Raw genomic sequence first — 12,576 nt, forward strand, 5'->3', positions numbered from 1 at the left:
ACACATTAAAGGAAATCATCAGCGTATAAGTTTTACATCTTGTATTCTTATATGTATCTGCTTTTCAGTTTTTTTCAATAGTATGAAGATGTATTAATCCAAAAGGATACAGAGCTATTAATTCACATAACAAGACTTAATCTTTTCATCATCCACTATTTCTTGGTAAAAAAGTGATGGTTGGTCAAAAGCACAATGACTGCCAACATAATCCAAAGTATTCTGAGCTAGTAAATGAACACAATAATTTGTTTTTCTATACATAAAACTCAAAGAAACTAAATTAGGATGAGTTAAATAAACTCTAGTGTAATCAACAATGTCTTTAAAAGGGCATGGGCTAATATCATTTTTGGTAAGCAAATCGATCACCTTAACACAATCTACGAAGACATGAATTCTTAGTATATTTTACACAAGCTAAATCCTTAAATTATACCAATAATCTCAGTAATTGCAAGGGGAAAGTGACCAACATTAACATGAAATCTAGCAACCTACTCTGCATTGTTATTCTATAGCTCACATATTTGGAAATGTCATTCCTATAAGAATAATCAATATCTAAATGAGTGTCATCTCCATCAAGTCTGAACCATTGATAGTATGAATGCTTAGAGGAATTACTCTTATTAGAATAGGTATTAAGGGCACACTAGTTAGTCTTGATTTTATGTAGTATTACCTCTTTTGAGCATGATCTTTTAGGCCCTGTTTGATAGGAAGGATTGGAAGTGTGAAACTAAAATTGAACAATCCCACTTTTTTATATTTGATATGAAGGAATAGGAAATTTAATTCCAATCCCAATCCCACCTAGGTAGGATTACCTAATACCACCACTCTTTGGTATTGAAAAATTAATCATGAGTTTGATTGTTATTAAACTAAATTACCCTCACCTCTCACACTCATCTCTCTCTTTTGGCCCTCACTCAGTCAACATACTTTCAGACCAAACAATGCCAACGCCCATCTTATCCACGGACATCATCCCTTCATCCATTGACATGAACGCTACTATTAGATTTGAAAGGAGAAGGAGATCGAAGGTGAGAGAAAGAGAATCATTGACGACCCAAGCCTCTCTTCCTAACAGTCTCCCTTTATTGTCCCTTCCCTTCCTCAATGGTGTCTCTCTCGTGTCCCTTCCCTCCCCTGATAGTGTCTCTCCCATCTCTAGCACACTAGAAAAGCATCAAAACTAGACAGAAAATTCAGAAAAACATAAAAGAAAGAAAAAGGAATCGGCCAATATAAAAAACTTAAGAAACCAGGTGATCGGAAAGCATGATCAGCGATCCAAGCAAATATGATGCAACAAAGAAAAGAGAGAAAGGAGGTAATGTAAGATGGAGAGAGCGGGACAAAGCAGTATGAGAGATGAGGGTTAGTTGGGTTCAGATGGGTGTAAGGAAAGAGATAAAGGTATTTGTGTCTTTTTGATAATTTTTTTTGGTTTAATCCCAATGTCATTTTTTTAATCCAATGTTATACCAAACATAATGTTAAAATATATTCCGACTTTCATTCCTAATCCCATAAAATGCAACACCTTATACCAAATTGGGCCTTAGTATCTTTATAAAAAACACATATTTACATCAAGTACGCCAAATATCCCAACACATGTAGCTAAATAGAACATCCCATGATACTTGTATAATGGACTCTTATGATGTCTACTCCAAGTTTAAGCTCTAAAAGATTTAGTCCTCATTGTTTAAGCTCTTAAATCGACTCCAAATTTCAAACTTGATGAGCTCTTGCCATCTGTCCTTTGCTTTCAGTTTTAGAAACATTTTTTTTTCCTATCCCAAAGATTTTTTTATAATATATCAGGATAATTAAGATGTTCTCATGATTCTACCGCATTATTTATTTATCATGTTCGAGAGCGGCTTTCAACTTATCATGATGTTATTTAATTGATGTTGATCATAAAATTTATATTTATAATAAACTGCTATAAATATTAAAAATATTATTCATTCTATTAAAAAATATAAGACATTTTTAATTGAATTTTACCCCAATAAAGTAATTATTTATTTTTAAACTAACCTCATCTTTTCATATTTACCCCTATTAAATACTCTATAATAAATATAAAGTTACTATCAATAGGAGTATTTTTAAAAAAAAGACAATGATTATATCTCGAAAGACTAAAAATACCTTACATTTTTTTATATCCAACTCCTCAAAAAATACCTTATATTTTTGAATGGATTCATAGATTGTGGGCAGAACACAGAAAGATGGCTAATTTTATTAAGTTTAAATTTTAAATTTTTGCCATAAAATTTTAAACATTGAAGTTAGGGCAGAAACGACGCACTTGGCATCCATGAATTTTTGAAAGATGATTATATGTTCAGGTTGTGTGATTGGATTTAAAAGTTCAACCTTCCGGCAAGATTAAAAGATAAAATAATATGTTAACCTTTATAATTTTTTTGAGTAAGTCAACCTTCATATTTAATTAGCAAGTCACAATGACGGAGGAACAGTAATTGATCGTTTATTCATGTGTTGATTTATCATCATCATTAATCATTAATATTACCCACATACTATTTAAGAAGTGAAGTAGTTGGATTGGAAGAGAACGCATGGCTACGCGGTTTATTAGTTTCATTCGTAAGCCCATGGAATGGACTGTGGAGCCACTCATTTGATTTCTGTACTGATGTTGAAGAAAACAGTAAAAATTTGTAGGAGGAGAATCGAAAGCGAAAGGAAGAAGAAGAGATGCCAAGTCCCAAACACGGGGACTAACCTGATATATCTTAATCCTCACTCCTGCTCTTTGCCTTTTCCCTCTCTTCCCAGGGCAACATTTTAGCGCATTCATTTACGATCCGTTATCTTATTCTTTTTTTCTCATTGTCTCTTATTCTCTCTCCTCTTTTCTACTTGTCTCTTTATCTCTCCCTCTTCATGGATTTCGACTAGCATTGCACCATAAGCCCCGCCTCACTCTTCATTTACACATCTGCAATTTTACCTGTAAATTTATCTAACTTCTACTCTCATGATTACTTCCTTTATAACGTTGCTCTCTCACTTTCTGTTTCTCTTACTTTGTTCTTTCTTCAAGGTTTTGGATCCTGATCTGCAATGACGCTTAAGCGATCGCTGCCCGGCAGCAGGACTCGCGGCAATGGATCTCGTTTTCCTGTAGTGGCTTTCACTCTCATCTGCTTTCTTGCGCCCTTGATTTTCTTCTTCGGCCGAGGGCTTCAAACTCCGGGTTCGTTCTTGTGCTCCATCAGTTCTCTTCTAAACTCTTGATTGTCATTTAAGGCATTTCAGCCGAAGTGTTAACTTGCAGATCTCCGCATAACAATGGTGTTGGGAGTTATTGATTGAGAAGTGTTTATGATTTTTTGGGTTAGCATTTCTTTTGTATTTGGTTTCGTGTGAAAGAGTTTTTCTAAAGGAGACGAGGTTCAGATACCTTCCTTAGTGTTACTTATTTTCAAACCACAGACATGAGAGTGATAAGGCAGTGAAAAGAGAAAGCGTTTGGTGGTTTGTATTGCAAGATCTCTGCTACTGGGAGCTGGCTTCCGCTTTTTATGGTAGTCAAAGAAGCATTTATTTTTCCTTTACCATTTTGATAGGATGATGCCGTGAGAATGAATTGAGTATGATATGTCAAAAATGTGAAAGGGAAAAGGGGGGAAACTAGATAATTCTCATGTTAATGATGAGCTGATTCTCTTGTTTTTGTTTCTGAATTTTGTATTTATGTACCATATTCATTTCAGAAATCATATAAAGTGTTTGTTTGATTGCCCCTTTCATGCTTGTCCATAAAGGACTCTAATTGACAACTTTCGATGATTGCTGAAGGTATTTGTGATGGCAGCCAACTTGACATCCTAGATTTATTTGGTTATTCATTCTTGTTACAAGGTTTCCTTTACTTAAATTATGACACTTGGCAATGCACTTAGTGAGCATGTTAGGTGTTTTCAAGTATTCTTTTGGGCCTGTTATATTTTGTTGAAAGTTAATGGGGTTTATTTGTGTTCTTTCTGAGCAAATATAGAGGGTTTATTTGAAAGTTAATGACGTATACACTAGTGGGTTGTTGTGAACTTAATAACAAGCTAAGCTTAGTATTCTTTTGTAGAAATAGTTATAGTTTATAATCTTGCTGGTCCTTATCCTGGAATGATTTGGTAGCTTCTTCTGAGCAGAATTGGTCTACTGGAGAAAAGCAAACACTATTTAACAGACTCATCTTTCAGTTCCAGTCACTCTTACTCTTGGGATGGCATACTATTAAGATTAACTTTTATGCATATCTTACTACCTATGATGGTTGATTGTGGTCACGTTGTCTACACCATTTATGGTAGATCTACATTTTCTATGGGCTTTTGTTTGTGCTTTGGATTTTTGGCTATCAAACTGGTTTCTCATTCCCCTAGGTGACTCCAATTGAAACCAACTGTGTTATTGGGCTTCTTTTTCCTTTCTTTCAATAATGGGTTTAATCTTTATTGTCTTTGTATGGCATTCGATATTGGTTTTTGTTTTATATTGTATGTAGAAGTAGCAACGGCAATATTCTTTAACAACTCGTTGCATGTTTTGCATTGCTTTGGCTTATGGCAAAAATAACGGGATTAAAGTGGGCATTCAATTAAAAATTAGAACGACTAGTCAAGTTGATATTGTGTTTGATGGAAAATGTGAAGAGATTGGGGAAGACGTTTCATTCTCCATCAGTGTTGGCACTTTTACTGAGAAGGATGGGTGCTTGCATTTTGGCGCCAAATTTTATATCATACATCATTTGTCAAATATCTTCACTGTTTTTCCCCTGGTCTAAAGTGTGTCAATCATATCATATTGTTTATTAAAGATGCTGAGAAACCCCTTAACTACACTGAAATATCTGCGCATATAATTTTTTATAATTTTCTTAGACGAATTTGTATAGATATACTCCATCTGGTTCTGAATACCCTTATTAATTACGCTAAACCCACTATCATGTTATTTCTACCATCTCTTGCTACCCCTGCGTCACAGTTTCCCATATAGGCATGTATGGAAAAAAAGTATTCAGTGCTCCAACAATCCTACGAGGTGACTAATAAAAAGGACCAAAGATATCATGTTTCCATAGACATTAGCGTGGATATGTCATTATATGTAAGTATTGAAAAGTTCTAAGTCAATCTAATTACATGAAATGCTTTGTGCAGAACAAGAAGATATTTCAGCTGTTCCGAGCAAACAGGTCTGCTTTAAGCATTTTTGTTCTTATTGGACATGCAACTAATTAGTGGATATGGTTTATAATGTTCACCATAAAGCTAGTGGTTGACTCTTGCAGGTTGCCAAATGGAAAGAAAGTCATACATTGCAGGACTTGAAATCACATTTCTCAAAAGAGGTAAATACGAGATGATTATGATTCATTCTTGATCCATATCTTCAATTTCATTCTTTCTGGTGAATTTTTACCTCCCAGCCTTTTGATTTATTTTACATTCTAGGTTCTTGATGCTATTATGGACAGTGCAGATGATATGGGGCCTCTGAGCCTTGACAATTTCAAAAAAAACAATTTTTCTGCTTCATGGAGAGTTGTTGGGGCAAAGATTTCAAATATAACGCCTAAGGTAAGCAAAAGCGTTCTGGTTCTTCCTGAGATTTGAGCTTACTCGCATGCTTGTACAAAATTGACATTTTATGTTCATTGCTACTAATCTCTTTCTGCTTCTTACATTTTTCCTTGCATTGAAAATAGTTGAGCCAACCAATACTGCATGCCAGACAGGAAATACCAAAGGCTAAGGAAGGAAAATCTTCAAGTAGTTTCAAACACTATGTCATCTGATATGATCATGTTGTAGTCTGATCTGCTATCTCATATGATGTTTCATTAATGCAGATGATTATGCTCGGTGGAATGATAGCCCTGCACAAGTAGCTCGAAGGGTGAGCCTCTCCAGAAACTTTGCTTGTTTCACCTTTAATATGATGGAGGGGAATATGTTTGATTTTCTTTATTAACTGCAGCAACTGATGGAGAAAAGGCGTGAAAAGCGTGCTGCAGATTTGGTAAAAAAAGATGATGAAGCTATTGTGAAAATTGAAAATGCAGCTATTGAGCACTCCAAATCAGTTGACTCAGCAGTTCTGGGTAAATATAACCTTTGGAGGAAAGAAAATGAGAATGAAAATGCTGACACTACAGTACGGCTGATGCGGGACCAAATGATCATGGCTATGGTCTATTCAAGCATTGCTAAGACCAAGAACAACCTTTTAATGTGCCAACAACTGCAGTCTCAGCTTAGAGAGAGTCAGCGTAGTTTAGGTGAGGCAACATCTGATGCTGAGCTACCTCACAGGTAGGATTATGCTTTTGGCTGTGTTTTTTCTTTGAAGCTCATGTCTTGCATGCCTAATTGATTGTCTAATTTATTTCTAGTGTAAATGAGAAAATCAAGGCTATGGGCCAAATTTTGTCAAAAGCAAGGGAGCAGTTGTATGACTGTAAGCTTGTAACTGCAAAGTTGAGGGCAATGCTGCAAACAGCTGATGAGAAAGTTAGGGGCTTGAAAAAACAGAGTACATTCCTCAGTCAGACGGCTGCCAAGACCATTCCTAATGCCATTCACTGCTTATCTATGCGATTGACCATAGATTACTACCTCCTTCCTCCTGAGAAGAGAAAGTTCCCTAAGAGTGAGAATTTGGAGAATTCAGGTCTTTACCATTATGCTTTATTCTCCGACAATGTATTGGCAGCATCTATTGTTGTCAATTCAACTGTAATGAATGCCAAGGTGAATCAGATTGCCTTTTAGCATACAAGCGTGTGCAGCTATGTCTTTTATGTCTGTTTTTTTTTTCTCCTCTTTGTAGATTATTAATACTTTTGTTCCTGGACAGTTGGACTGTGGGATTTACTTGCATCTGCGATTTAATAAATCATATCATTTCTGGCTTCATTTTCTTCACTTTTTACGTTCTTAAAGAGTCTTTTACATTGCAGGATCCTTCGAAGCATGTCTTTCATCTAGTCACTGATAAACTAAATTTTGGAGCCATGAATATGTGGTTTCTGTTGAATCCTCCCGGAAAAGCTACAATCCATGTTGAAAATGTTGATGAATTCAAGTGGCTGAACTCATCCTACTGCCCAGTTTTGCGGCAACTTGAATCTGCTACAATGAAAGAGTTTTACTTCAAGGCAGGCCATCCAACAACGCTTTCATCTGGTGCTTCTAATCTGAAGTACAGGAACCCAAAGTATCTCTCAATGCTCAACCATCTGAGATTCTACCTTCCTGAAGTATATCCAAAATTGGATAGGATCCTTTTTCTCGATGATGACATTGTCGTCCAGAAGGATTTGACTGGATTGTGGTCCGTGGATCTTCATGGGAAAGTAAATGGTGCTGTTGAAACCTGTGGTGAGAGTTTTCACCGGTTTGACAAGTATCTTAACTTTTCAAACCCGCATATTGCAAGAAATTTTGATCCAAATGCTTGTGGTTGGGCATACGGCATGAACTTTTTTGATCTGAAGGTGTGGAAAAAGAAAGATATCACTGGTATTTATCACAAATGGCAGAACATGGTAAGCATTTTGACACATCGTTGTTTCTTTTCACACACACATAAGATTGCTGCAAATTATAAGGAAATCTTTTCCTGATCAATATTCGTGTCTTGTGTTCCAGAATGAAGGCAGGACTCTTTGGAAGCTGGGTACATTACCTCCCGGGCTAATCACATTTTATGGGCTGACTCATCCGCTAAATAAATCATGGCATGTACTTGGTTTGGGATACAATCCCAGTGTGGGTCGAAAAGAGATACAGAATGCAGCAGTTATACACTACAATGGTAATATGAAACCATGGTTAGACATTTCCATGGCAAAATATCGGCCTTACTGGACCAAGTATGTCAAATATGATCATCCCTATCTTCGGAACTGTAAGTTCAGTGAACGAAGGTGATGACTAAGGTTTAAAGGTACACGGAGGAAAGCTAGCCTTTTCTTCAGCCCTCCTCTCTTCCTTCCCCTTGTTAGCTTCAGTGCCGTGTCCGAGATAAAGTGTCTTAGAAGGGATAGGGTTAATCCTTGTGTTGTTTTACATTAACATCATTTCCTCTCTCTGTAGCATTGATTTTTGTTTGCAATTCATTTGATTTGTTTACAGTAGCCTCACCCGTTTGAAGCAAGGTACATGAATAGAAGATACCTTGTTGACTTGAAAAAACTTCTCATTGTATCATACTCTGGAGCTACGACAGGATTGGGCATTCAAAATTATAAAATTTCTGCATTCTTTGAAAACGAGCCTTCGTTTTTATTTTAATCAAATTATGCACCATGCGTGTATAACAACTCTTCCAATTGTTGGATGTATGTGAGTATTATCCGGGAGAAATATTTTCAGCCTTTTACTTGTGGAAATTGCCGATGGGCTCTTGGTTTTTGAATGCTGACTACTGAATGTGTATGTAAGTTATAACAAATTTCTTGTTAATTTACTGTAGGAGTAAAATTCGGGCACCTTGTTTTCAATCTTCTATATATACCCTGCATTTTGCGGGGAATTATTCTATTGTTGTAAATTTGTTGTCAAAAGTAATGGATATTTTGGGGTCAAATGGCAAAAACAGGACGAATATTAGATATATACTCCTTCCAAACTATAATATAAGTTTTTATAAGCATCCTTTGATCCAAAATATATTGCATTAGGTAAATTTTATGGTTTTTTTTTTCATTTATACACTTGCCTTTTTTTAATTCCTATTCTTTAATCAAGCGCTCCCTATTTTTTTTTTATTCCTTTTACTTGTGGAAATTGCCGATGGGCTCTTGGTTGTTAAATGCTGGCCACTGAATGTGTATGATGTTAAAACAAATTTCTTGTTACTTTACTGTAGTAATAAAATTCATGCACCCCTTTTTTTTTCAATCTTTTATATATACCCTGCATTTTGTGGGGAGTTATTCTATTGTTGTTGTAAATATGTTGTAAAAAACAATGGAGATTTTGAGGTCAAAAGGCAAAAACAGAATGGATATTAGATATATACTCCCTCCAGACTACAATATAAGTAAGTTTTTAGAAACATCCTTTGATTCAAAATATATGGCATTCGATAAATTTTATAGTTTTTTTTTTCATTTATACACTTGCTGTTTTTTTTTAATCCTTTTCTTTAATTAAATGCTCCCTGTTTAAAGCAATAACTCTTGAGCCCATGCAATCATGTTTACACTTCTGAGTTGAAGATCAAGGTTCCATGCACATGCTTCTTTTAATGGCCACATTCTACATCTTCTACGTGCCTTTAGAGCCCCTCGTCTTCAATGGCGAATACAGCATTTCCAGAGGAGGCTTTTGCGGTGAATTAAGGGTATGGATTGCAAGAGACGTAACTTCATTGTTTTCAAACTCATGAGTAGGGGTGTTCAGTCTGGACCCGTTTCGATTGGCCCGGTATCGTCCCAATCATATCGGCACGGATCTTGTCCCGGACCCGAAAATAATCGGGACGGGACAGGAAAGGGTTCAGGACGGGACGGGACACGGGATTACCATCGGGACGTCCTGTCCCGTCCCGAATATTATATATATTATTTTTTATTTTAAATATATTAATTATATTAATATAATTTATACTTATATTAATTATATCAATTATAATTTTAATACTTGCAATTCTTATTTAAAACTAGAGTTTTTTTATATTAATAATTTTAATAGCATGGAATAAACATGGCGATATCTTTCTTTATAATATATTAATTATATTAATATAATTTATTCTTATATCTATCAATTTAATAACTTTTATTTATAACATATTTCTTGCTTATTTTTAGAAGAGTAATTAGCTTAGTACATCTTCATTAAAGTAAAAGAATAATGATTTGATGCTGTGTTTGACTTACCTGTTGTTGCTAATCTTATAGCATAAAGATCACTTATATTTGTTATAATATATAGTTGTGATTAATATAATTCAATAACTAATTTTAAATTATTGTTATTTATGTGCTTGTGTTGTTTTGATTTTAAACTTAACAAATTATATGATTTAAAATTTTAATGAACGTTATTGTCCAGATCTTTTTTCGACATTATTCCATTTATCGGGACGACGGGATATCCCGATCTTATCCCGTCCCGTCCCGACTCTTAACGGGATAACGACTTTCGGGACGGGGCGGGACACGGGACCAAAATTCAGTCCCGATCTTTTTTTCGAGACGGGACACGAGACGGGGGTGTCCCAGTCTCGTCCCGTCCCGTCCCGTGAACACCCTACTCATGAGAGTCCATGTCTGCTTCAATCTCAATTTCACGATTTCCAATTTTTGAACTTGCTTCATAGTTCCCTGTTGTTGTACTATTAGAACAGAGCATGTTTGGCTCTTGGCTTCCAGACCCGTTCATGCATGGGTTATCTTTGTCTGTGAAGGTTGCCTCTACATTTAATTTAAGTCTAAAGGAAGAATGGGAGCTATTGCATGTGTTCCTTTCATGTTGACAGGAGATACCCTTCTGTGGAATATAGAAATATGGTTTGGAGTCAACTTTGCCCAACCTTTTATTTTCTCCTGGGAACCTGCCACATCCAAATGCCACACACCTGCCATTTTTAAAATTTTCTTTTAAACTTCACCCTAATTCTACCATCACGTTGGGAGTGAATTAAAGCAATAATGAGTAGAAAGGAATAAATGTAATTAATGAGAGTATTTTAATTAAATAAGTTAAATACAATAAGTTTATTCCACTCAAGGGCATAAATAAAAAGACATGAATATTTTTAAGAATTTAAGGTTTCAATTAACATTGTTTATAAATTGTAAATTAATGGCTAAAATACATAAAAAAATTAAACTTTAAAACAGTTGTATATAACTCCCCTCATTTTTAAAAGTTTAAAATTAACCCCCTAGTCTTTAATTTTATTTTTCAAAACTCCCTATTGTTAATTGTGTTATTTTTCATGAGAGTTAAAATGCCATTCAACTAAAAAAATTATTAAACAAAATATTATATTGTATAACTATTTATAATAAATTTCTTATATTTTTTTAGATAGCTGAGGCATTGATGATAGCCAAAATAAATATTATTATTACCATATAAAATTTTAAATATTTACTTTTATGTTCTTTTTTTTCTATTTATTTGTTATCAATGGTGAATAGTTTTCTAGTATTAAAAGATAAATTAATCTAAAATGATAATATTTAAAATTTTAAATATTTTAGCTATGTGTATTACATTAATTTAATATGAAAATATAAATAAAAATTTATTTTTAAAAATAATAAAATCACGCACCATTGATAACAAAAAAATATAGATAAAACTAATATAAACATAAATATTTAAAATTTTATACAATGATAATAACATTTTTTTTTTGTTATCAATACCTTAACTATTCAAAAAATATAAAAAATTTATTGTAAATAGTTATACAATATAATATTTTTATTTAATAACATCTTTTACTTGAATGACATTTTAACCCTTATGAAAAAATAACATAATTAACAATAGGGGGTTTTGAAAAGCAAAATTAAAGGATAGGAGAGTTAATTTTAAACTTTTAAAAGTGAGGGGGTTCTTTACAACTATCTTAAAGTTCAAAAGGTTTTATACATTTTAACCTAAATTAATTAACTATAACTTATATTCTAGTTCGAATGGAGTAGTCCATAATAACAACTAATGTAGTTTAGTCGGGCATGACTGATTTTTTTTATATATATATATATATATATATAGTAGGTCTTTTTCAAAATTTATTTAAATTTTGCTATAGATTTTATGCATATTTGAACGATGTGCTGTTTTTCTTTAAAGTTTGTCAAAAAATAAAGAAAAAGAAAAGCAACCATAGTGCAGGACGTCGGTCATCAATACGTCTTCCCCCGGTCAAGTATCAATGAAGTCATTTGAAATCTATGATTTCCATATAATTTATGAAAATAAGTAAATAACCTAAGTTGTCCATTGAGTCACACATGGTTATGTATTATAATTTATGTACTCACTCTCATCTGGCAGATAAGGCTTGTTGTATTCGTAATTTATAGAATATAATATTTTGTTCATAAAAAAAGGAATATAATATTGTTTATATATTATCCATGATCGTAGTATTTTATTGAATAAATAAAAGAAGAGAAAAAGACAATTACGTCTCACAATAATAATTTAATTATATTTTGGTTTTAACAAAATTCTCTGCAAAGTAATTGAAAAAAAATACATTATTATAAATTTAGGAATTTTAATTTCAAATTAAATATTAATGTTTTAAATATAACTCAACATGTAAATGACATTTTTATTTACAGCTATTTGAATTGATATTAACAAATACTTTTGAAAATAATTCATCTTGAATCTGTTTTTAAAATTAATATTTTGGAACCTATCAATCATTCAATCATTAAAGAATGATTCATGCTTTTTTTTTTTTTTAACAAGAGAAAGATTGTTATTTTGCTATTTTGCTAACAGATTATTTTTTTAAACTCCACTT

The 12,576-nt window shown here is 33.4% G+C and overlaps 1 protein-coding gene across 4 annotated transcripts; it reads left to right on the plus strand.

Moving 5' to 3' along the window:
- The first annotated feature begins 2,666 nt into the window (after positions 1 to 2,666).
- LOC129291533 (polygalacturonate 4-alpha-galacturonosyltransferase-like) lies at positions 2,667 to 8,344 on the plus strand. 4 transcript variants are annotated; one of them, XM_054928937.1, is made up of 11 exons: positions 2,667 to 3,012; positions 3,104 to 3,256; positions 5,229 to 5,263; positions 5,344 to 5,419; positions 5,551 to 5,648; positions 5,777 to 5,840; positions 5,921 to 5,967; positions 6,049 to 6,383; positions 6,464 to 6,821; positions 7,031 to 7,618; positions 7,722 to 8,344. In XM_054928937.1, the coding sequence occupies exons 2-11, from the start codon at positions 3,124 to 3,126 to the stop codon at positions 8,001 to 8,003; spliced, it is 2,016 nt and encodes a 671-aa protein (XP_054784912.1). In that variant the 5' UTR covers positions 2,667 to 3,012; positions 3,104 to 3,123; the 3' UTR covers positions 8,004 to 8,344. The 4 variants fall into 4 exon arrangements, with proteins under 4 accessions (XP_054784912.1, XP_054784911.1, XP_054784913.1 ...); XM_054928936.1 differs by having other exon boundaries at positions 2,668 to 3,012; positions 5,360 to 5,419; positions 5,523 to 5,648; XM_054928938.1 differs by lacking the exon at positions 2,667 to 3,012 and having other exon boundaries at positions 3,158 to 3,256; positions 5,360 to 5,419.
- The last annotated feature ends 4,232 nt before the right edge of the window (positions 8,345 to 12,576 follow it).

The sequence above is a fragment of the Prosopis cineraria genome, unplaced genomic scaffold, assembly GCF_029017545.1.
Source record: "Prosopis cineraria cultivar Desert tree isolate PC_DT_omini unplaced genomic scaffold, ASM2901754v1 PC13, whole genome shotgun sequence".
Lineage (NCBI taxonomy): Eukaryota > Viridiplantae > Streptophyta > Magnoliopsida > Fabales > Fabaceae > Prosopis > Prosopis cineraria.